Here is a 24,607-nt window from a genome sequence, read left to right as displayed (position 1 = left end):
GAAGCCCAGGTTTGCGTATCCAACTGCCTACCAGGTATCTACACTTAGGTATTTATAGGCATATCAAATTTAATATATCTGAATCTGGTTCCCAGACTTCCTCTGTCCACCCTCCTCTCCCTTCTCTAGTAGCAGTAGTTCTACAGTTTTAGATGCACAGGCCAAGCCTCGGTGTCAACTTTCATCACCCTGTCTCTCCAGCTTCACTGCAATGCATTGACAAATCCTGTCTGCTCCACCTTCAAAACATTTCTGTTAACATCTCCACGGCTGCCATCCTGGTCACAGGGTAAAAAGAATTCCCAGGGAAGGGAAGAATGTGTGCAAAAACCCTGAGGCAGGAGAGGATGCAAGGCTGGAGTATCTCAGAGGGGATGAGTCATGATTCTTGAGTCTGGGGAGCTGCCTGACCTTTCAGAATGAGGACATCACTGTGCAGATCCAAGCTTTGGCCATCGTCAAGTAGTCTGGCTGGCTGAAATGGATCTGGTCAGCTCTGAGGGATATACATGGCCCTGTGGCATGCTCAGCATGTCTGCAGTGTATGTTGGATGCACATGTGTATGTATGTGCATTGACATGCATGCACAAATGTGTGTTTTCTCCCACCCTAGACATGTTTTCCTGGAGTCTGAGCCTTGGTGTACTAAGGTGGTTCCATGTACAATCCACTGGGAAATTCCCAGAGACCCCTGCTTGTGAATTTAGTCCTAGATAAAGCAGCATGTTGGTCACAGTCTCTGGGGTTCCCTGAATTGTTCTAGGCATGGTGACTTAGGTGTCATGGGTTAGCCACCCCGGAACAAGAGGGCTCTCAGTGCCTTTTGGCTCATTCTCTGTAGAGTCAGTGGTATTCTGCTATAGCTGCACACACAGGACTCTTGCCCTTCTTTCTCTCCACCCCCTCTCCCCTCCTGAAATCAAAGTTTTCTGGAGGGAGGGGTATTTGGGCATAGGGGTCAGAGACAAGGCAGGCTCAGGCCACTGATGTGCTCTGCTTTCTTTCTGACAACCGTGTAATTGGAGGAAAATTGGTCCAATGTGAGGTGCGGGGAAGTTCAAAACGGGTTGTTTGGGAGTCTTTGTGCTTGTTTTCTTTTCCTGCTAGCATCCTGAGTTGGATCCCAGCAAGGTGAGATGTTGGGCAAGCCCCAGAGCTCCCTAAAACAGTACATAAACCCCAGTACAAAGTCACGTACAAGGGCAGGCAGGGAAGTTCTGAATGGACAGATCCTTTACATCTGAAAGGGGAACGAGAATAAATGTCCTTTAGAAATGGCTCTGGATTTCCCTCCTGCCCTGGGGACAGTGATTCTGGGACCCTCAGAGCCTTCTGAAACCAGAGGGAAATGATCATTATATAAGCCTTGGACAGTAAGACCAAGAGAGCACAGGCTCAGCTTCCTAGTCTGCCTTGACTCAGTTTGTCTCGCTATAAAACGGACAGATGCTCTCTATTGCTGACCTCCATCTTGGGATTGTTATAAGGCCTGCTGGTCAACCAGCACGAAAGTGTTACTCGGAAGCAGAATGGTGAATGGATTCAAAGACAGCCTTTGGTATCAGAGAGACCTCTTTCTAAACCTTACTTATCAGCTGTGTGACTTTGGACAAATTACATAATCTCTCTGTTGCCTCAGCTTCCTTATGTAAAATAATGACAGTAACAATGTTTACTTCAAGAGTCACTCTAAGAGTGAAGTGAGATAGTACATATAAAACATCTCACACTGTCCTTAGTACAGCATAAGTGCCCTGTCTTAATAGAAAAAAAGGAAGGAACAGCAAAAACAAAGAGATCATCATTGTTGCTTTAATGTAAAGACAGCTGGCTATTACCATAGTTCTTACCAAATATCCAAGATCCCTGTAGATTTCCCACCTTCCTTTACAGTTCTGTTCATGCTGTGCCGTTAGTTCTGGCCAGTAGACTGAGTGCAGAAGTGATAGGAGTCCCACTAGGTGGAGAAAGCTGGGAGCTGCTGGCTCCTTGTTTCCTCTCTTCCCTAGCGCTGTGGCCTTGGAGGCCACATGTTCCCTCTGTCATCTGGCAAGATGGAGCAAGTCCTTTATGAGAGTGTAGAGTCTGTGTTTAGTGTGTTAACCCAGTGGGATTTAGGAACTCATTTGTTATGCTAATAGCCTTGCTGACCAACACAGTCATCTATGGAGAAGTAAATCTATATTTCTGGGTCCTGGGGCATCTAGGGATGGTGATGCTGATAAGAACAGTTGCTGCAACTGCCATCATTTATTGACTCTTTGAGAAGCACTACGGGGACCTTTGCAGTTGTTAAACCCTTCCTCCCTCTCAGGTACCTCGTGAGGTACGTGTTTTGCTATTACATAATAATTGTGTTCCTAAAATACACTTTAAGTTATTTTTAAAATGGGTTCTCTCAAGCAACTTCAGTGAGGAAAAAAAAACTGCTTAGGGGCAAGAATTTTAGATGATGAAAACAAAGTTATTTCTCCCACAGAAATGTCAAAAATAAAGATTTTTAATTGCTATTAAGGACGTTTTGAAGTTACAAACTAAAAATAACAGATTTTCAAAATTGGCATAAGCCAACCTAAATGTCAATGAGCAAATGCTGAATTCTGTGGAAGATGAGACTCAGGTCAACTTGCTTCATTCAGAACCATCAAAATAAATCGTGGTTTGGACTAGAAGTGCTTTTAAAAGGAAGCCCCGTTAGATCTCAAGAAAGCTGCTAGCAAAAGAAAAAAAAGAAAAAGGAGAGAAAGAAAGATTAAAAATGGAAATCCCACTGGCAAAGAAGAGTCAGTCACCCAGCGAAAAGAGGCCATGGGTGCTGAGGCAAATAGGCTTTCTTTCCACACATATGGGAACCATTTCTGACATGACAATGATGTAAACCAACAACATCACAAATCAGTTTTCTTACTGAACTGATCAGGTTACATCCAGTTTGCATTATGAAATTTGCATAACAGGAAAAAAGCCTGAATTTGATTTGTTTGACCAGTAAGGAAACCAAAAAAATAAGAGGCCATTGTTTTTATAGGGAGCAACTGTAGAAATAACCCCAAATCAGGGCTGTCTGCTTTTTTCCCTTGCCAAAGTTCAAGTTTTTTCTCTTATGCTCACAGAGTTCCCCTGATGTATAGTGACACCCGTATATCCTCATGGATGATGGTGCCACCTCTGAGTTTGGTGCTGCCCTTCTTCTGGGCTTGCCTGGAGCCCCAGCTCCATGGGCCTCTCCATCTATCCACTGGGGGAGGCTTGGAGCTTCTGCTCTGAATAACAAAGCCACTTTAGCCCTGTTGCTTAGACATGTTGATGCTTCTGAAAGTACCAGTAGACCTGGAGAGCATCCAGGCTGCCTAGCAAAGTGCCTGGGGCTGAGGAACCAATTGATTTCATTACTAAAGTAAGCAATCCCAGTGACCTTTGGGAGTTAGCACACTGACTTTTTCCCTCCTTCAGGCCGTAGCTGGGCAGCTGGACAGGCCACTGTTCCCTGAAGAAAGGAAAGGACTTGGCAAGCCTTGCCCTGGCTTGCTGACATACATGCTTCTGGCCTGGAGGCCTCTTGCACTGTCCTTCCCCCGGGGGGTGGGGGGAAGTACTGAGTGAGCCCCCATAGTTCTTACCTTGCCTATCAGTGAGGCAGGTGAGTCTGCAAGAAGTTTCTGGAGAATGCAGACAGACAGGTGGGCCCTCTGGGAGTTTTATTCACCTCCAAACAGGATGACTTCTGTCACCTAGCCCAGGAAGGTCATTGATCTTTGAGGCTCCCCAAATTTGCCGTTCCTCCCTTATGATTTATTCATGAAACTCAACAGACCCTTCCTGAAGCACCACCCGCTTGCATGCCTGGGGCTTTGTGGGCTAAAGTTGGGATCGCAGGGAGACATTAGATGCATATTCTACACTTGAGGACCTTTAGAGTTTCCTGGGAAGATGATACTCATACATTAGGTGATAAGACAGTCTATAATGAAGAGCTAAGCTAAATACTATCATTATCCGTGGCAGCCAGGAGCACAGACTTCACATCAGGTGCCTGGGCTCAAATCCTGTCACCATCATTTTGGTCAAGTTGGTCTTTGGGCAAGTGCTTTAACCATTTTAGGCTTCTGTTTCCTTATTATGGGGCTACTGAGAGTACTAGCCTCAAAGCATTTCCGTGGGTAATGGGAAGCCCAGTGCTTCATGGTGGGATAGTTCATGTAAAGTGCTTAGTACAGTGTCCGAGTCATGGCTTTACTGTTATTACTAGCTACTGATACTAGTTGTCAGAACATATTTGAGAGATCCCAGTAGCATAGAAATCTTGAATCTGAACACAGCGCGTTCTGCATGCTGTCTCCCTTCTCTGTTCCTTTTGGCAGTGATTGGTAATCTCAGCTGATCAGTTACCCACTTAGCAGGAGCCCTGGGGGCCTGTTTTAACACCTCCACCCCTGGAACTCCTTTGGACTGTCAATGATGCCTCACATGCATCTCCTACACTCCAATACCATTCTCATCCTTAACCAGGTCCTCACACAGTCATGTGGATTATGCAAGAGCCCTCATAATTAGTCTCCTTGCTTCCTTTTTCACTCTGCCAAACGAGACTTACTGCTATTCAAGAGGACTTTCCAAAACCCAAGCCAGGTGATCATTCCCTTGCTTACCCCTCTCCTGTGGCTTCCCATTACTCCCAGGAAACAACCGAACCCAGATCCTTTATCATTACCCATGAGGGCCCTTGCTGTAAGACCTCTGCCTGGCTCTGCAGCTTCATTACTTCTGCTTCTCATGTCCTCTCTGGAATCCAGCGGTGCAGCCTACTTCCCAGGGGCCCCTTGGTGTCGTGGCCCTCCGTAGACATACAAAAGTGTAGAACTCTTCGTCCCTGTCTCTTAAAGAGTTGTACTCCTGCTTCAAAAGTAAATTCCAGCCACTTCCTTTTGGAAGCCCTCCTTTACCAGGTCTGGGTTAGCTGGCCCTCCTCTGTACTCCCATGATACCTTTGTTTTCCTGTCTTCTCCACTAGCATCGATATTCGGAAGGGAATATTCTTACTCATCTTCATACATTCCTACTTAGAAAGGACTGACGAGATGAATGGATGGGGGTTGGATGGAAAGGTGGGTAGATGGATGATTGAAGGGATAGATGAATGGACAAATTCAACAAAAAAAGTGGCAAAATCTCGAATCAGATCTTACACCCAGGTACCTCCAGAAAGGTGATCAGCAGTACTGCAGTGCTTCATGGTTCAGGCTGAAAAGCAGTATGACCTTGCAACTCACAGCCTGTGGGCTTTTGACATTGATGCTGCCCATTGTTCTAGCAGGTAAAGCTGAAAAAGAGTGCTGATCTCCGAGGGACAGGGGATAGCCAGGAGGGCTTTATCTTATCACTGACCTGGCCTGTGGTTGGTGTCAATCCCCTCAGGTCTGCCCTCATATGAGTCCCATTTGGTCCTTTTCATCCAGGCCTGATGGATCTGTTTTCAGCTTGAACCACAGTAGGAGAGTTTCACCTCTGGATGCAGGGTGACAGAGCAGTGGATGACATGAGGGATGAAGGGCATCATGGCCACAGCCCCTGTCTGCAGCCCAGTGCTTCCCTGTTCCTCTACCAGGAGAACGGCACATTGTGTACTATTCATTTTCCTGCTCAGGAGCTGCTCTACAGCAGCCACGTGGGAAATGCACTTTATGCAGCTTGGAGCCTCCATCAGCCCTTCAAGGAAGACCTTTCAGCTGGCTCAGTTTGCTAAGTAAACGTGAATAAACCCTGGAATGAACTGGAAATGAAATGGAGCATCAGACTCCTTGTGATAGGGAGAACCAGCATGAGGCCCGCCCAAGCTGAAGCGGAAAAACCCAGAGGCTCTGGGAGAACAAGCCGGGTCCAGCTGCCCTGGAAGCCTCATCAGGGTTTATGAAGCAGCAGGCAGAGCACAATTGGCTCACTTTGGTTGTGTTTTTATTTTTGTCCAGCCACAAATACTGAAAAATGATTCCTTCCCTTCCTGGAGCTTTGGAGCCAAGCTGGTTTTATTTTTAGCTTCAACTCTGGTTTAGGGCTTTTAGCACACTAAACACCCTACCCACTGCAGGCCTCGGTGGGCTGAATTTTAGGATTTTTGCCTAGACTGAAGTGTTGGTCGTCTGAATATAACCGTCACCCGGCTCTGTGCAGCTGTGACAATAGAGGGTGGTTCCAGACAGACACATAGAGACCCAATTCTGGCCTTAGGGACCTCCAAGAGAGTTCTTTTCAGGGAGGGAAATGTATTCAGGATGGATGGTTGTCTGAGCTGGGGCTGAGGAGGTGGTAACCCTGAATGAAAGGAAGGAAAGGGGGGAGGAGAAAGAAGAAAGGAAAAGAGGAAGGGAACTGTCAGTTATTACAAGGCTTTGAGAGGTTAGTGGTTCAGAACTTGGGCGCTGGAGGCAGACTGCCTGGGTTCAGATGCTGACCCTACCACTTCCTAACACTGTGGCCTTGTGGAACGTACTCATCCTCTCCAGGCATCAGCATCCTCATCTATGAGATGTGGGTAGTAATGATGCCTGCTTCCAAGCTCTCCTGCCTGTGATTGTGCCCATCCAGCATGTAGCATAGCATCTGATGTGCAGTTAGGGCTGCATCATTTTTATTATTATCTCCATGCTCTTATTGCAGTGCTAGACACTTGGGCACACACTGTGTCATTAAGAATTTCTGTAACCCAATGTATAGGGTTATTTTGAAGATGGAACACTGAGGTTCAGCAGACCAGGTAACTACCCAAAAGTCCCACAGGGAGATCAAGACATAGTTAGACCTGAACCCAGCTTTGGCCAAAGTCATATCACCGCACCTTCTCTGGGATCAGTGCTCCCATATGACATCAAAGGACATATCACAAACTTATGGGAGCTGCTCTGAAGAGCAACTAGATTACCCATTACCCTTCTCTCCCCTGGGCTCCTCCTGTATTTCCATTTTAGTGACAGGAACATGAACAGTGGATACTGGGAGTGATCACTGGTCACAGGGCACCTGGGTGGCTCAGTTGGTTAAGCGTCTGACTTCGGCTCAGGTCATGATCTCACAGTTCGTGAATTCAAGCCTTGCGTTAGGCCCAGTGCTGACAGCTCAGAGCCTGGAGCTTGCTTCAGATTCTGTGTCTCCCTCTCTCTGTCCCTCCCCTGCTTGTGCTCTGTCTCTCTCTACCAAAAATAAATAAACATTGGGGCGCCTGGGTGGCTCAGTTAAATGTCCATCTTTGGCTCAGGTCATGATCTCGTGATTCGTGAGTTCAAGCCCCACATTGGGCTCTGTACTGTCAGCTCAGAGCCTGGAGCCTACTTTGGATTGTGTGTCTCCTCTCTCTGAACACCACCCCCCCCACCTCTCATGCTCTGTTTCTCTCTCTCTCTCTCTCTCTCTCTCTCTCTCTCTCTCTCTCTCTCAAAAATAAATAAACATTTAAAAATTAAAAAAAGAAAAAGCAAACACTGGTCATACTCATGGAAACAGAAAGTAGAGTGCCGGCTATCAGGGACTGGGGTGGGGAGTTGTTCAATGGTGATAGTGTTTCAGTTTTGTGAGATGAAAAAGTTCTGGAGATCTGCACAACATTATGAATATACTTAACACCACTGAACTGTATACTTGAAAATGGTTAAGATGGAAAATTTCATGTTTTTGTTTTTTACCACAATTAATAAAACATTACAGAAGAGCACTAGTGTGGGAGTCATGCTGCTTTTGGAGTGTCGCTGGGAACTTGAGCTTATCCGTCCAACTTCTCAGCCTCTTGTCTGGTCTCCTTGCAGTCAGGAGGCCCACAAACAGCATCACTGGACCACACCTGCCCACACACACCGTGAGCCCCTTCAGGGCTGAGCAGCACACTTCTGACAGGAGCCTTATTCTGGGGTCTTCAAAGCTCCTCTCTCACATGCTTTGCCCTTTCTGACCTCCTGCTTGTCCCCTGTCTCTTAGAAATTTTTGGCCATCAACCTGGGACAAAAGGGGGAAAATAGCAAAATCCCCCCAGGGAAGCATGTCTGCTTGGCGTGGTGGAGAGAGTGTGGGCTTTGGGCAGAAGCAGGGAAGAAGCTCATCTTATCTTTTCTTCAGCTTGCTTAACTCTAAGATAGGATAGTATGGTTGTCCCAGGTAACGAAATGGGCAGGTCACTCCAAGCAAAAATTTCAACCAGGCTATAAACTGTTCTTTTGCTGCAGGAGATTCTGAGGATTCTGGGGACAGGTTTGGAGACACTGGTTTGGGCACTCACTGATGAGGCTGTGTAAAGATGCTAGGACAGAGAGTCATGGGACTGGGCAGGGATGAGGGTCTCCCTCTTGGCCTCCTCCTCCCCAGAGAACAGCCTTCTTGGAGGCCACAGTAAGGGCTTGGTGTCCCTTGAAAACTCATGTGGACTTCTTCACTGTTGGCATTAGCATTGACCATTCTCAGGAGAGCATGAGATTGGCTCTGTTGCTGCCATCCAATGTGGGGCATCCCTTCTGGGAGGAGTTTACCTCCAGCCACATGGCTTGCCCAGACTGTGGTTTTTGACCCAAAGCTGACTGCTCCATTAGGCACAGCGGGGACAGTGCTCAGGGCCAACAATACTTTCAGAGGCCCATGAAAATGTTTTCATTTCTTTTAAAATTAGAAGGAAAAAAAAAGCCTTTCAGGTCAAAGTGAATGTTATAATATATAATATTAATATATTTTTATACCAACATAGTTATAAAATGTGATATTAATTTTTTATATAGAGTTAGGGGCATGCAAAGGCAAAAGTGCCAAGGGCCCATGAAAGTTATAATACAGCCCCACTCCAGGCTGGCAGGGATTCCATTTGGCCCCTCAACCCATGGCCTCTTCTGTTTCCATAGTAACTGCTATCTCCCTACTGCAACCACCACCACTATCTAGGATGAAATACTCTCTCTGGTATTTTATTTCTTTTTAGGGACCCATTTTGCATATCAGTTTCATCGCTTGGCAATTGCTACCTGGAGCACATGGCCGGAAAATTTCAAAAGCCTTGTCTGGAATCTGTGGGAAAGAATGGTGTGATCAATTAGTGATGTCTGTCCTAGGCTCTTGATGGGGAAGGGACAGCACACATGCTGTGTTCTTGCCTTTGACTGACCTTTGCTTTATATCTCCAACTTGACTGCAAGCCTTGCAAAACAGAATATGCCTTAACATGCTGTGCATCCCATGTTGAAATATCTAGAAAGTCTCTTAATACCTGTTGATTGATTGAAGTGAGTATCTGTGAATACTCTTAATCCATTTAATGTCTCCTGATACCCTTTCATTCTGTTCTTTATCTCTAGGCGCCTGAACAAGAATAAGCTCCAGGTCCTTCCGGAATTGCTTTTCCAGAGTACACCAAAGCTCACCAGACTGTAAGTAGAGCCGAATTATGTTCTCTACCTGGTGTCCTGCCTGGCTTTGGTGATATGGATATTGTGGTTGCCTTTGTGAGTGGAGCCTAGTACCATGCAGAGCTTGGTAGTTAGGCCATATGTATGGAGACTAGGAGCTGGGCTTCAATATGGCGTGCCCCTACACTCCCCTCCACACCCGACTTTTGCTCCCATTCTTCAGATATCAGTGGCTTAAGTGGCCAATGAGGGCTGGTGGCTTGTGGTAGTAGATCTCTTCTTTGCAAAGAAGGACACACTGCCATTTAACATGGTCTGACCTCACCTCAGGGAAATGCCCTGGGGATGGGATTTGAGGTAGGTTTACTCAAAGGAGACACCAGTGGTCTCAGAGGGCATTGTATTGGACTGAACACTTTAACCTCACCATTCTGCAGACCAGAACAACTCCAGCCCTTTGCCTGCTTCCTACCTCCGCCAGTCTGAGAACCCTGGGTCTGGAGATCTATGATTTTGTGGGAAAAGGAAGAAACATCTTAAATTTTGCTTTATCTTCTGGAATGGTCCAAGACATAATGCAGGGGGAAGATTGGAGATGTTTCTGTGCATTTATTCAGTATGAGAGTTTGGAGGTTCAAGGAACTTGAGATGCACGTCAGAATGGAGATTGCGGTTGGCATATTGTGGGTATTAGGCAAGTGTTAATTAATTGACAGTGAATGGCTCTATGATTCTGAGCCTATAAGTCATACTGGCAGTGACTCGTGTAGCTCATGGGGTGAACTGGGTTGGCCCAAGCCTTGATTTTCTGAATGGAGTGACAGTGTCTGGCTGCTTAGTAGCCAAGCAGTGAGATTTACAGCCTGGGTGGGAAGACTGTAACATTACTGGGGAGGCTCCAAACTTGTGGCCACCATTTACATTCCCAGTGGCTGTGTTTAATACCTATTTATGCAGTCAAACAATGCATGTAGGCTCCAGGATACATTGAGAAATACAAAACACATGTCAGTGTGTGTGCTTAAGAATGAGTTCTGAATTAGGAGTCTGTATCTATATCTATATCTGTGTGTGCATACACAGAAAGAGACTATATACATAAATGTATTTTAAAGGACACTTTGTTGGAACAGGAACCACAAGGGTTGGCTGGTGTTTAAGTGGTACAGCAGCGTCGTTTGCCTTCTCTAGGACACACCTGTACCTTGTCAAGGTCTTCTCGTGCTGTGTACTGCATTTCTCTGGCTTGGTCCACCTGGCTGACTTTGCTATTTGTGGGGAAGAGTATGCCCCCCTTTTCGCCCTTCCACATTGAATCCATCTTGATGGGCATGAGGATGGCTAAAGTGATGTTCAGCAGCCTGAGCGTCTAGCTGAGCTGGATAAACAATACTAAATGGGCATATGGGGAAACAACCTGGTTTTTAATTTCCTCTTCCTATGTAGTTCTTTCCTTACATGCTCACCTAATAGCTGTCTTTCCACCCAGCACCACATTGTGCCTTTTCAACCTGCTCCTAAATAATGCTGACTCTAAGCTCTTCATCTGGAATCTCAGCATCACATTCTAAGCAAACAGAAGGTGTCTGTGGGGCTGGGGCTGCTGGAAAGCTTTGAGCAGGTGGGGTCTGAGTGTTCCACTTGTTGCAGGGTGTCAAGCAGGCTGGTTCTTGCTCATGGAACATGGCCTCATAGCCGCTCCCGTCAGATGATGCCCATTTTGTGCGAGGCTGCTTTTGATGCAGGCAGAGGAGGAATTTCAGGCAGTGATAACAGGTCTCTGAGATGCTGGGGGCCAGGCCCAGGCAGGCAGCCTAGGGCATGGGAACCCCCAGGGTGGTATCCTGTCACTTTCTGAGAGAGGTTGGGGGAGTCATTTTCCCTTCTGTGCCTGAATATCCCCATCAGTATAAGGCTGACACTCCTCTTCCCTTTTATCTTCCTCGCCAAGGAGCTGTGAGTATCAGATGAGATCATAGTGTGTGTGCATTTGTTTTCTAGGGTTTACAGTGCGGTGTGAGTGTAATTACCAAGATAACTAGTGTTACTCCCGCACTTCCCATTTCCTCAGCTTTGGTCTCTGATCTCTTTCTTCCGGATGCACGAAGACACTGGCAGTTGCTATGGGCACTGAGGTGGATGACTCTGAGCTTTTGCTTCAAGCCAGAGAGCTGCAGCTGGGAAGGCAGGCACGACATTTGACTCAGTCTGTTATCTGTCCTGCTCCAGGTCCTAGCCAGGCACAGAAGTGGGCACACATAAGCACTCAGTGAATGGATAGATGAATAAGTGAAGGATATAGGCCTAAGTATTATAAACAGTACCCTTAGGGAGCTTTGGTTCTTTTATCCTTCATTCATTCATTCCCTCATTCATTTATTCAGTAAGCTCTTCCTCTGTGCTTGTTCCAACCTGGCCTCTGCTGGGTTTTCAGGTACAGACATGAAGGATGCCCACTTCTCGGTATGCCTCATCATGACACATTCTGAATGGCTGCCAAAAAGCTTAGAGCTAAATATAATTTTTTTTTTATTATTTAAGCAACTATATTAACTCAGGTTTTGGCTATAATCAGCAATCTCTTTTTTCTCTCTGGGCTTGATCTTTGATTTTTCTTAATGGCCCTATTGTGTCTTTGTCTTATTTTGCAGGGTACAAATTAGAAATCAATAAATGTGCAATCATGGGTGTGTATACATATGTCACTAGCTCTGTAAAGGAGTGTTGCATCTCAATAGACACAGTGAACCATTTTCCAGGGAATGCTAAATGTGGGTACTGTGTGGCTGTCTACTCCGTAGCATGCCATGTGGGATAAGTAGCAATTCTGGACACGCCTTTTCCTTTCTTATTAGATCTGTAGACAAAAACTGCTTAATACTCACTATTTATCCAAAGAATACCTTTTGTTAAGGCTATGGATGTGTAATAAGATGTTTGGAGGAGTGATGGGAAAGGGAAATAATATTTGTTGGAAACCTGCTATTATAATAACACTACTAACCACTAAGTGACAGAAATGTGACTAAAATTAGTTTAATCCAAAGAGGAAAGATACTGGTTTATATGCCTGGAAAGTTCAGGGACAGTTATGGACAGCTTCAGGAACAACTGGATCCAGGGGCTTGGTGAAGTTATTGGGACTTCATGTCACTCCTTACATCTTTTGTAGCAGTGCACGTGATGGTGAGCAAAAGCAGAAGACCCAGGGTACTAATCTGGCAATCCGGGTGGAGTCAACAGTCCTTCAGAAAAGAACCAGTGGTAGATTGCTTAGCTTGGTGACATGTCCATGTCTGAGCCCATCGCTATTGCCAGTGAGGTGGTGTCCTCTGACCAGTCAAGTTTTGGAAGTGGGTTCATCCCACTTGTTTGGGGATGAGAGTTTGCAGGGCTTGGGAATGGGTTTCCCAAAAGAAAGAAAAATTCTGTTATCCAAAGATGGGGGAAATGATGCCAAACTTGAAAACAACAGATGTCTACAAATTCATTGAGCAATGACTTTGGTCAGTCTGCTGTGCTTTAACTGAATGCGTTGGGTCCTCAGAAACACTTCAACGTAATAACAATTGCAAACCCATTGGCTGGCAGATACTGTTCTGAGCACTTGAGGTATAATTCATTTGATACTCCTTACAGCCCTGTGGGGTGATACTATGACTAACATTATTCTATAGATGTGAAACTTAGGCTTAAAGAAGTTAAGAACTTGCCTGATATCCTACAACTACTTAGTGACAGAACCAGAGTTCACATTTGGGTAATCTGACTCTGGAGTCTGTGCCGTTTTTCTACTATAGGCAGCAACCTGCCTCATTCCTCCCATTTTATAGTAGAGGCAACTAAAACTCAGAGTTTAAATTACTTACTCATATAGCCCACATTTCTAAGAAGTAGCACTACCCTGGGGACTTTGCCTCAATGCTCAGACTTAACCTTTACACTAATCCTATAGAGAGAATCATTATCACATCTACTTCTGAGGCTGAGAGGGGTTATCTAACTTACTCCATTGCTGTACAACCAGGATACAATGGAACTGGGACTCAGACGTGTGTCTGTGTCACTGCAGAGTCCTTCAGTTTTCTACTATGCCAAGCTAGCTATTGTGGAGACCTAAAATGGTGATAAAAAGGATTGATAATGGACCTGTCATATGTCCAAGTGCTTCTGTCAGGCCTTGCTGACCACTCTACCCCCATCCACCCTCAGATCCAGCACCAGTAATTCATTGATCCATATGTATATTAATGGTGTATCTGTCCTCTTCCTGTTTTCAAGCACACAGAGAACAGGACAGAGAATCCTAGAGCTTGGGAGTGCCCTGAAGATTAGGTAACATCACTGTGGTCTGTAAAGGGCCAGCAAGGTCTCTGCCATGCCTTGGGCACTCAATAAAATAAATATTAGCTTCCCCCCATCCTGACATAGATCAGAAGGTTCTCAAGTGTCGGGATTATGTTTCTGCTCCTCCTAAGTTCCCTACCACTCCTGACTCAGAGCTGGGCATAGGAGGTGGCAGTAGAGTGGAGGGCTTAAGGGGCTGTGAGCTCGTGGACAAGTCACTTAACTTTCCCAGGTCTCAGGTTCATCATCAGTACAATAAACAAGAGAACCTACTTCTCTACATTGTTATGAGGATAGATGGAAGTGGCCCATGGACAGCCTTCAGCATTGACTGTAGCACATAGCAAGTGCTCAATGAAAGATGTCTGTGGTCGACTATGCTGGCTGACTGAGGCGAGCAGTGCATATGCTATGGCTCTGGCATCGGTGGTGTCAACACTTCAGCACCTGACAGGGTTCAGGCTCCGAGAGAGATGAAGATGAGGCGGCGGTGCCCTTGAAGTGGGAAGATCCTGGTGTTCAGACTGGTCCTCCACCACCCACAAGCTCTGTGGCCTAAGACATGTTACTTTCCCTCTCTGGGCCTCAGTTGTCTCATCCAGACAGGATGGCACAGAGCATGGTCTGTTACATGGTCTATAGGTGATTAGTTTCTCCTTTTTTGTGTCCCCTTCCAGCTTTCTCTTTCACCTACCCATGGGAGAGGGAGTGAAGGATTTCTGGTTTTTTGGAGGTTAAAGGGTTAATGTTACCAGAAATCCTTAGAAGGAGCAGAAGACAAGGTGAAAACAGTGATTGAATGTCCTCTGCATTCTACTCATTAGAGAGCTTTAAGGAGATGAGGGGCACAATGGTTCACAGCCGGTTTTTAAGAGTTGGACTTTGCCATATGAGGATGAGCGGGTCCTGTTGGCCCCTCTGTTCTGGATTCATGTCCAAAGAGCCCATTCAGTGTTTGGTAGTGGTTTTCAACCTGTCGCTGAATAAGCAGCTTGATAGCAGCAGCACAGAGGCCTCCAATTATTCTCCACTCAGTTCTACGAGGTATTTGACAGCTTTAAAAACATGCCACTGGGGTTAAACCCCCTGGCCCTCACTCGCATCTGCGGAGTTGCAAGAGACTTGGAAGGTTAATCCCTCAGGCCGCTGAAAACACTCTGAAGTGTGGCCAGCCAACTAGCCCCAAGTCACTGGGGCTGTTGTTGTGGTGGAGCACCGTCCTTCCCAGAAGTAAAGGCTGTAAAACCTCAGTTTCCAGGGAACTTCCTTCCAATGAGGGAGACCTCCTCTGAACTCTCCTCTCTGCTTGCTTGTACCTCTCCTTCCTTTTCTCCATCGTCCTGTCTTGTCACTGCCTTGTGTGTAAGTGCCATGTACTCCCCCACACACAGAAAGTTGCATTCAGCAAGGTGGTCCAGTGCCTCTTTGAGGCAGCCCAGTGCTAGAGTAAAGAATGTGGCCTTTGGAGCCGTACACACCTGGGTTGGGGTCCTACCCTCTGGTGACCCTGAGCAAGTGACTTCAACTTTCTCTGCTTCGGGTTGATTCACTGTGCAACAGAGGTCACAGCCACAGCTCCTGTCTTTGTTTGCTTGGGCTGCCATAACAAAGTATCTCAGATGGGATGGCTTAAACAGCAGAAATTTGTTTTCTCATAGTTTGGATCCTGAAAGTTTGAGATCAGGGTGCTGGCAGGGTTGGTTTTCTGAGGCCTCTCTCCTTGTCTTAGAGCCAGCATCTTCCTGTGCCTCTACGTGCGGTTGTCCCTCTCTTCATGCTCAGCCCTGGTGTTTCTTCCTCTTCTCATAAGGAAACCAGGCATACTGGTTTAGGGCTCCTCCCTTATGGGTGTGTTTTAACTTAATCACCTCTATAAAGACCTGATCTCTAAATACAGTCACATGCTGAAGGAATGGGTCCAAGGGCTTCAATTTTAGGGGGACATAGCAGTCCACAATAGTTCCCAAGTGCATATTACATCGGGTGCTTTGTGACCTGCTTCTATGTGAATCCTCCTTCTACATCTCAGGTCTAGGAGGTGAGATACTGTAATATTTCCTTTTTAGAGATGAAGAAACAGAGTCCTAAAGATTTGGACAGCTTGCCCAAGGTCACAGAGCCAGTAACTGGCAGAGCCAAAATTCAAACCCAAACTTGCCTGACTCCAGAGCTTACATTCCTTACTGTACTTATGAGAAGTTAATAACTAGTTAATGTGCTGGGCACTTAGTAGAAGCTCAGTTAATGTTTGTTCCTTTATGTCTTTGAAGCCCTCAGTGGGCCGAGACGTGTTGAGTGACTGGGGCCCCATAACTCTAGGTAGTACCTTTTGCAGTTCGTAGATCCTTTTGTAGCCAGCCACCTTTAGTCTTCCAGTTCTACACTAAACTTGAAAACATAACTACATGCAATATGTGTCACCATAAAACTCTATATCAATGTGAAATAATACTATAAAAGTGAAACACCAGTGGAGAAAACAAAAACCATACTACCCAGTTTTCTAGCAGAGTTGTTATCTGATGTGGTGAAATGATAATAGGGCGATGGGGAAACCAATCCATCAGGATGGTGGGGGGTTCAGAACCGCCTGCCTGCCAGGAGCTGCATCCCAGAGACCCGCTCCCCCTGTGCCGGCCTAGCCCTCAGAGGCCAGGGACGGGCCAGCCTCACCGTTGCAGACGTGGGGTCATTTTTTCCAGGGGCACAGCCACTAAAAGCTCATGGAAAATCTCCCTGCAAACTGGAGCTCCATCCCTACTCCCTCTCCATTCCCCCACCCCCTGAACACTGCAGTGAGGCCTCAGCCTTCTGTTTGTGTTATGCCATGCTCTGTCCCCTGCGGTTTCATCATGTGCTTGAGGACAGGTTAGCTTTAATCTGCATGTGGACAGATAATGGATTACAATGGGTGCCGTGGCACTCTTGGGATTTCTGTTTTACGTGATTTGCTCGTGCTTTAACCTAGAGCCAGGAAAGAAGGCATGGAAGGTTTCTTTTCTCCTCCACTGAGGCTTTATCCAGCTGAACACAAGTCTGTTGTCTATCCACAGAGTTGATTACAAGGCTAATACTTTGAATTGTCCTGTAGACTCTTAAATGATAGAATTTTAGAGGTAGGAATTAAAGTTATCCAGGCCAGAATTTCTCAAACTTCTCTGAGCATCTGAACACCTGGGAATCTTATTAAAATGTGAATTCTGGTTCTGTAGTTCTGAGGTGGGACCTAGGAGTCTGTTTATAACAAACTTCCAGGTGATGCTCCTGGCCTAGGACCACATTTGGTGAGCAAGGATCTAAGTTCCACTGCTTCTCAAGCTTAGCACATGGGAAAAAAAAAATCTCTTGAGGTGCTGGTTAAAATGCTGATTCCCAGTCTGTGTAACCAAAACATCTAGTTCATGAGATCTGGAATGGACCCAGGATTCTGACCTTATAAATAGGCAACCTACACCTTTGGTGTATGTCACCCATGGGTATACTTTGAGAAATGCTGATCTATTACAAACCCTATTATTTTATAGATTGGGGAGCAGGCAAACAACCAAACATTTCTTGAGCACCTACTGTGTACTAGGCACCTTATGCGTATACAGTCTTCTTTAGTCTTCCTGAAGTGTAGATATTTTTATGCCTACTGTACAGATGATAAAACTGAGGCTTAAGAGTTTAACTAAGTCACCAGGAATAAACCCAGGCTTTTCTGACCTCCAGTTCTGTGGGTTGTTTTCTACCTTATCATGTGCCCCTGTGCTGAAACACACCTTAAAGAAGAGAGAGGAAAAACAATCATGGATCTCTGAAGGTTTCAAGGTTCAGTATTTTGTACTTTTATGCTTATATGAGCCTCTGTGAGCACGTGCTCATATCTGAGATCTAAAGTATTAAGACTTGAAATATTAAAACAGAAAATTTATAGACTCAAATGCATGTGTGCGAGTAGAACTTTCTAAATTCCCTACAATGTATCAAAGTTAGAGTTGGGTTTTATATTTTAAAACTCTTTGGCCCTTTGGGCCAACAGAAGAACTTTCTAAAGTGATCAGGTAATACTTATACTGAGAACATTCTACCAGCTTGAAAAGTTTTTTGTTTTTTTTTTTTCCAGAAAGAAAGAAAACCAAGCTGTGACTTTACAATGCTTTGGAATTACAGAATATGCTTGTAATTTTTACAATTCTGCACAGACTTCTTTGCCACATCTGGTTGATATTACTGGCAGGGATATATGGGGGAATAAACCATAGGCTGGAATGTGAAACATCCCACAAAATGAGTTTCTTATAGGTTGCTGCATAAAACATTTTGATTCTCCCTTTCTTTGGAAGGATGGCTTAAGTGATTTCATGGATTTAGTATTTTCTTTGGTTTGAAGGTAAGAGGTTTTGCTGGTCTACCTGGTGGGGGTTCCAAGGTGGCTTTCTGAAGATGTGTGCAAAGGGTTAACTATTCTATAGTCATGCCATGGATCACGGTGAGGAAAGTAACCCTTGAAGGTCAGACCGACACTGGACACTGGTGATGATGGTGAAACCCTGGGGCCAGCTGAATTGCTACAGAAAAGGGGAGAATGTCGAAAGAAAAGGTTATATGTATAAGGGCTTCAGAAAACCTCTTGAATTTTAGTTCTGATGGTGCATTAAACAGCTCACAGCAAGAAGAGCTCAGCTCCTTGCACATACAGCCGGAAGCCTTCATATGTCGGTGTGTTCTCTGTGCTGTATGTGAAAACAGTGAGTTGAGAAGGTGGAAAAATAAAACAAACACCCAGCTGATACCTGGCACATAGTCCATTCCCTGTTGGGGACATTCCTGCCCAATTCCTAGGAAGAGAACTGTGTGACCAGGGACAACTAAAACATTCATTAAACACCTACTGTGTGTGTGTGTGTGTGTGTGTGTGTGTGTGTGTGTCTGCAATGTGCTGGTTGTTGGGATGCTGAGTATAGAATGCAGACATGTCTAATCTGAGCCCAGAGGGTGTGAGGATGGGCTTCTTGCCACCTGGCTTCTTCTCAGACTTCCTTGGCTGGGACCCACCTGCAGAGTTGGAACCTCTCTGTACAACACCATGTGCTGCTCTCAGCACCTTGTGGCATGTGGTAGAGTCAGCTAGCCTCAGCGGGTCTGTGTGGCCAGCACCAAGGGTGCTCACATAAAGACTGTGCTCTCAGTGGCAACTTAGCCCATTATTGAGAATGAGAACCAGAGGCCAGCCTATGTGCACACCCGGGGATCCTTGTTCCCCTTATCTGGAGTTAAAAACTGTCAAGGGAATTGAAAATTTCTGGGAAATATCACATTATATATAGAAAAATATAAGTCTTTTGAGGTGGGCAGACCCCAAACACACGTTCTTCAATTGCCTGAATGATGCAAATGTACCCACATCTAATAATCGTGAATTATTTGTTCTTGAATCACGTTCAGCATCAACAGAAACATTTCTGAGAGCCTAATTATCCCTCATTTCCAACCAACATTTGGGAATCTTTCCAGGGGACAAATAGTGTTTTAATTTGATGCCCAAATTCTAGCATAATTTCAAATTATCAAAAAAAAATAATAAAAGACGTCTGTAACTTTGACTTTCTTTTATCTTTCCTGTGGGCTCAGTATCGTATATGTTGAACATTAATCTTCACTTGTAAGGTTTTCAGTCCATTTACAAAGTCCTGGAGATTGAAGATTGTAATGAAAATGTTTATGCCTTATTAACAACAAAACTGTGCTAACACAGTACTGTCTAAGCCAAATAAAAAATGGAGAAGTTTGAGGGGACAGTTCAAGAAGGAAGCATAGGAAGATCCTGAACTCACCTCCTTCCATAGACATGCCAAATATATAGCTACATATAGAACAATCCTCTATGAAAAAGACCTGAAAACTAGCTGAACAGCTCCTCCACAACAAAGGATAAAAAGGCCACATAGAGATGATTAGGAAAGAGAGAGATATGGTCTTGCCAAAAGCCCCACCCCTAGTTAGGAGTAACCCACTACTGGGAGGGGTCCTATAAATATAGATTGTATCCATAAGGAGCAAGGGGTTCAAACCCCACATTAGGCACCCCAGTCATTGGGACCTGGGCTGGAGAAATGAGCCTCCAAAATATATGGCTTTAAAAACCAATGGGGCTTATGTCCAGGAGACCTAAAGGGCTGTAGGATACTGAGACTCAACTCTTAAAGGGCTCACACAGATTCACTCACCCCAGGACCCAGCTCAAAAGCAGCAAGCTGAAAAGCACCTAGACTATATGTGAAGGAAATTCACTGGCTAAGCTTAAAGGGTCTGCCAGAGGAGTAGAGGTCTGTTGGAACTCTCTCCAGGAACAGACACATGGGAAGGCACCATTTTTGTATTCTCCCTCCACCTTGCTACCTTGTCCCACCCCCCGTGCTGTCCTGCAGCCCTGCCAAACCCAGTAAGTGGGCTCATCCCAGCCTAGCATGCCCCCACAGCCCTACTTTGCCAAACCTGGGGGACCTCTTGCCCTAGGCCACTTCTCTGCCATGACCCCACCTTGAAAAACTCACTTGGCAGGCTCATTACAGTCTGGCACTCTCCTATAACCTCAAAGTTAGCAGGTGTGCACATTCCACACAGGGAATGCCCCTTGAATGCTTGGCTTTGAAGCCAGGTGTACTTGCATTTCTGGGCCCCACAGAACTGAGATAATAGAAGAGTTAGTTCTTATAAGGCTATGACACCCAGGGCATTGCACAGACATCAGACTGAAATTTACCTCCAGGCTTCCTGTGGCCACTTCTTAAAATTAGGAGAGATATCTGCTTTGCCTAATACACAGAAAAAAAACACAGAGAGTCAAGCAAAACAAGGCAACAGAAGAATATGTTCCACATGAAAGAACAAGATAAAACTCCAGGAAACATTCTTAATGAAATGGAGATAGGTAATTTACTTGATGAAGAGTTCAAAATATGGTCATAAAGATGCTCACAAAAAGAAATAGAGGAAGAAAAGAAAAGAAAAGCAAAAGATGCTCACCAATCTCAGGACAAGAATGGATGAACACAGAGAGAATTTTAAGGAAGAGATAGAAAATATAAGAAAATACCAAACAGAAGTCACAGAGTTGAAGACTATAGTAACTGAACTGAAAAATACACTGAGGGGTTCAACAGCAGACCAGATGAAGCAATAGAATAAATCAGTGACCTGAAGACAGAGCAGTGGAACTTACCCAGAGCAGCAAAAAGAAAAAGGAATTTTAAAAAGTGAAGATAGCTTAAAGCACCTATGGCACAAATCAAATAGATCAACATTCACATAATAGGGAGTTCCAGGAAGAGGAGAGAGATAAAGGGACCTAAAACTTATTTGAAGAAATAATGGCTGGAAACTTTACTAACCTGGGGAAAGAAACAGACATCCAGATGCAGGAATCCCAGAAACTCCCTAATAAGGGAAATCAAAGGGACCCACACCAAGGCACCTTATAATTCAGGTGTCAAAAGGTAAAGATAAAAGAAAAAATATTAAAAACAGCAAGGAAAAAACAATGTTTTACATACAAGGGAATCCCCATAAGACTATCAATTGAGTTTGGGGCACCTGCATGGCTCTGTTGGCTAAGTGCCTGACTTCAGCTCAGGTCACGATCTCATGGTTCATGGGTTCGAGCCCTGCATCAGGCTCTGTGCTGACAGCTCAGAGCCTGGAGCCTACTTCAGATTCTGTGTCTCCCTCTCTTTCTGCACCTCTACCTCTCTGTTCATTCTCTGTCTCTGTCTCATTCTCTCTTTCAAAAATAAATAAAAACATTTAAAAAAAATTTAAGACTATCAGTTGAGTTTTCAGCAGAGATTTTGCAGGCCATAAGGGAGGGGCATGATATATTCAAAGTACTGAAACTTCCAACAAGAATACTTAACCCAGTGAGGTTACCATATAAAAGGAGAGAAGAATTTTTCAAACAAGCAAAAACTAAAGGAATTCACCACTAATAAGCCAGACTTACAAGAAATGTTAAAGGGACTTCTTTTTAAGCCAAAAAGAAAGGACACTAATTATTAACAAGAAAAATTATGAAAGCAAAAATTCTCACTGGTAAAAGTAAATATATAGTAAATGTAGTGGACAAATCACTTATAAAGCTACCATGAAGAGTAAAAGACAAGGTAGTAAAACTATTAAAAATTAGTTAAGAGATAACACAAAATAAAAATATGTAAAATATGACATCAAAACATAAAATGTAGGAGAGAAGAGTAAAAATGTAGTTCTAGAATGCATTTAAACTTAACTTTCTATCAACTTAGAATATCTACATCTGTATGTCTGTATATCTATATCCTATATATACATACATACACACATACATACATACGTACACACATACATACATATGTGTGTATGTGTGTATGTTTGTGTGTGTGTGTATACAGATACACAGAAGATAATGAGAATGGAGTTGGAAAATAACACTAAAAAATGGCATCAAGCCACAAGGGAAGAAAGCAATAGGATAAAAGAACAGAGAGGAACTACAAAACCGCCAGTAAACAGTGAACAAAATGGCAATAAGTACATACCTATCTATAATTACCTTAAATATAAATGGACTAAATTCTCCAATCAAAAGACATAGAGTAGCTGAATGGATATACATACATACATACATACATACATACGACCCAATATATGCTGCCTGGAAAAGACTCAACTCTGAAATAAGGACACCTACAGACTAAAAGTAAGGCATGGAAAAAAAAAAGATGTTTGTGCAAGTGGAAACCAAAAGAAAACTGGGGTAACTATACTTATATCACAAAATAGGCTTTAAAACAAAGACTGTAGTTGAAGAAAAAATGGGCATTACGTAATGATGAAGGAGTTAATCCAGCAAGAAGAAATAACATTTGTAAATATTTATGAACCAACCTAGGAGAACCTAATACATAGAAAGTAAGTATTAACAGACCTAAACATAAATCAATAGTAATATAATAATAGCAGGGGATTTTAGTACCTACTTAAATCAATGGATAGATCACATAGATGTAAAATCAATAAGGAAACATCAGCCTTAACACATTAAATCAGTTGGGCTTAATAGGTATATACAGAACATTTCACCCAAATGGAGCAGAGTGCACATTCTTCTCCAGTGCACATAGAAGTTCTCCAGGATAGATCATAGGTTAGGCCACAAAACAAGTCTCAATAAATTTAAGAAAATTGGAATCATATCAGGTATCCTTTCAGACCACAATAATATGAAACTGGAAATGAATCACAAAAGAGAAAACTGAAAAAAATCACAATTATGTGGAGGTTAAACAATACTTTACTGAACAACCAATGGGTTAATGAAAAAAAATCGAAGGAGAAATTCAAAAATACCTTGAGACAAATGAAAATGGGAATGCAACATACCAAAATCTAGATGCAGCAAAAGCAGTTCTAAGAGGGAGGTTCATAGCAGTACAGGCCTACTTCAAGAAAAAAGAAAAATCTCAAATTAACAATCTAGCTTTAAACCTTAAGAAACTAGAAAAAAGAGGAACAAATGAAGGCCAAAGTTAGTAGAAGGAGGGAAGTAATGAAGCTCAGAGCAGAAATTAATAAAATGGACACTAAAATGACAATAGAATCAATGAAATGAAGAGCTGATTGAAAAGGTAAATAAATTGATAAAGCTTTAGCTAGACTCACTAAGAAATAAAGTGATAGGGTTCAAATAAATGAAATCAGAAATGAAAGAAGATATATTACAACTGATACCACAGAAATATAAAGGGTCATAAGAGACTGCTATTAATAATTATTTGCCAACAAATTGAACAACCTAGAAGGAATAGATAAATTCCTAGAAACATACAATACTTCACAATCAATTCATGAAGAAAGAAGATCTGAGTAGACTGATTACTAGCAAGGAGACTGAATCAGTAATCAAAAACCTCCCAACAAATAAAAGTTTATGCTTCACTGGTAAGTTCTACCATACAAAGATTTTATACCTATATATCTCAAAGTCTTCCAAAAAACTGAAGAGGAGGAAATCCTTTCAAACTCATTTTACACAGACAGCATTACCCTGATACCAAAACCAGACAAGAAAACCACAAAAAAAGGAAAATTACAGGAATATATCCCCAATGGATATAGATGCAAAAATCCTCAACAAAATATTACCAAGCCAAATTAGATAATTCATTGACAGGATCATACACCATAATCAAGTGGAGATTTATTCCAGTGGAGATTTATTCCAAGGATGCAGGGATGGCTAATATTCACAGGTCAATTAATGTGATATACCACATCAACAAAGTGAAGGATAAAAATCATATGATTATCTCAGTGGATATAGAAAAAGCATTTGACGAAATTCACCATCGATTTATGGTAAAAACTCTCAACAAAGCAGGTATATAGAGAATGCACCTCAACATAACAAAGGCTGTTTATGACATACCCACAGCTAACATCATACTCAATGGGCAAATCTGAAAGCTTTTCCTCTAAGATCAGGAACAAGACAGGATACCTGCTCTTGCCACTTTTATTCAACATAATATTGGAAGTCCTAGCCAGAGCAGTTAGGAAGTAAAAGAAATAAAAGTCATTGAAAACAGAAAGGAAGAAGTAAAACTGACACTATTTGTGGATGCCATGACATCATATATAGTAAACCCTAACATCACCACTAAAATTGTTAGAACTAATAAATTCAGTAAAGTTTCAGGGTACAAAGTCAATATACAAAATTTTTTTGCATTTTAATACACTAACAAAAACTACCTGAAAGAGACATTAAGAAAACTGTCCCATTTATAATTGAATTAAAAAAATAAAATGCCTAGGAATAAATTTAACCAAGGAGGTGAAAGACCTGTACACTGAAAGGTACAAGACA

At 43.5% G+C, this 24,607-nt stretch overlaps 1 protein-coding gene across 1 annotated transcript in view; it reads left to right on the top strand.

Moving 5' to 3' along the window:
* The window catches only part of SLIT3 (slit guidance ligand 3), a 593,034-nt gene that overhangs the window by 92,601 nt on the left and 475,826 nt on the right, over positions 1 to 24,607 (top strand). Inside the window, exon 4 of the mRNA XM_019450253.2 lies at positions 9,322 to 9,393. Coding sequence (XP_019305798.2) covers positions 9,322 to 9,393 — 72 coding nt within the window. The remainder of the gene's footprint in view (positions 1 to 9,321; positions 9,394 to 24,607) is intronic.

The sequence above is a fragment of the Panthera pardus genome, unplaced genomic scaffold (genome assembly GCF_024362965.1).
Source record: "Panthera pardus isolate Hobbes unplaced genomic scaffold, ASM2436296v1 HiC_scaffold_2, whole genome shotgun sequence".
Lineage (NCBI taxonomy): Eukaryota > Metazoa > Chordata > Mammalia > Carnivora > Felidae > Panthera > Panthera pardus.
Note: the sequence above shows the minus strand (reverse complement) of the source record. Positions and strands in the feature narration are given on the sequence as shown.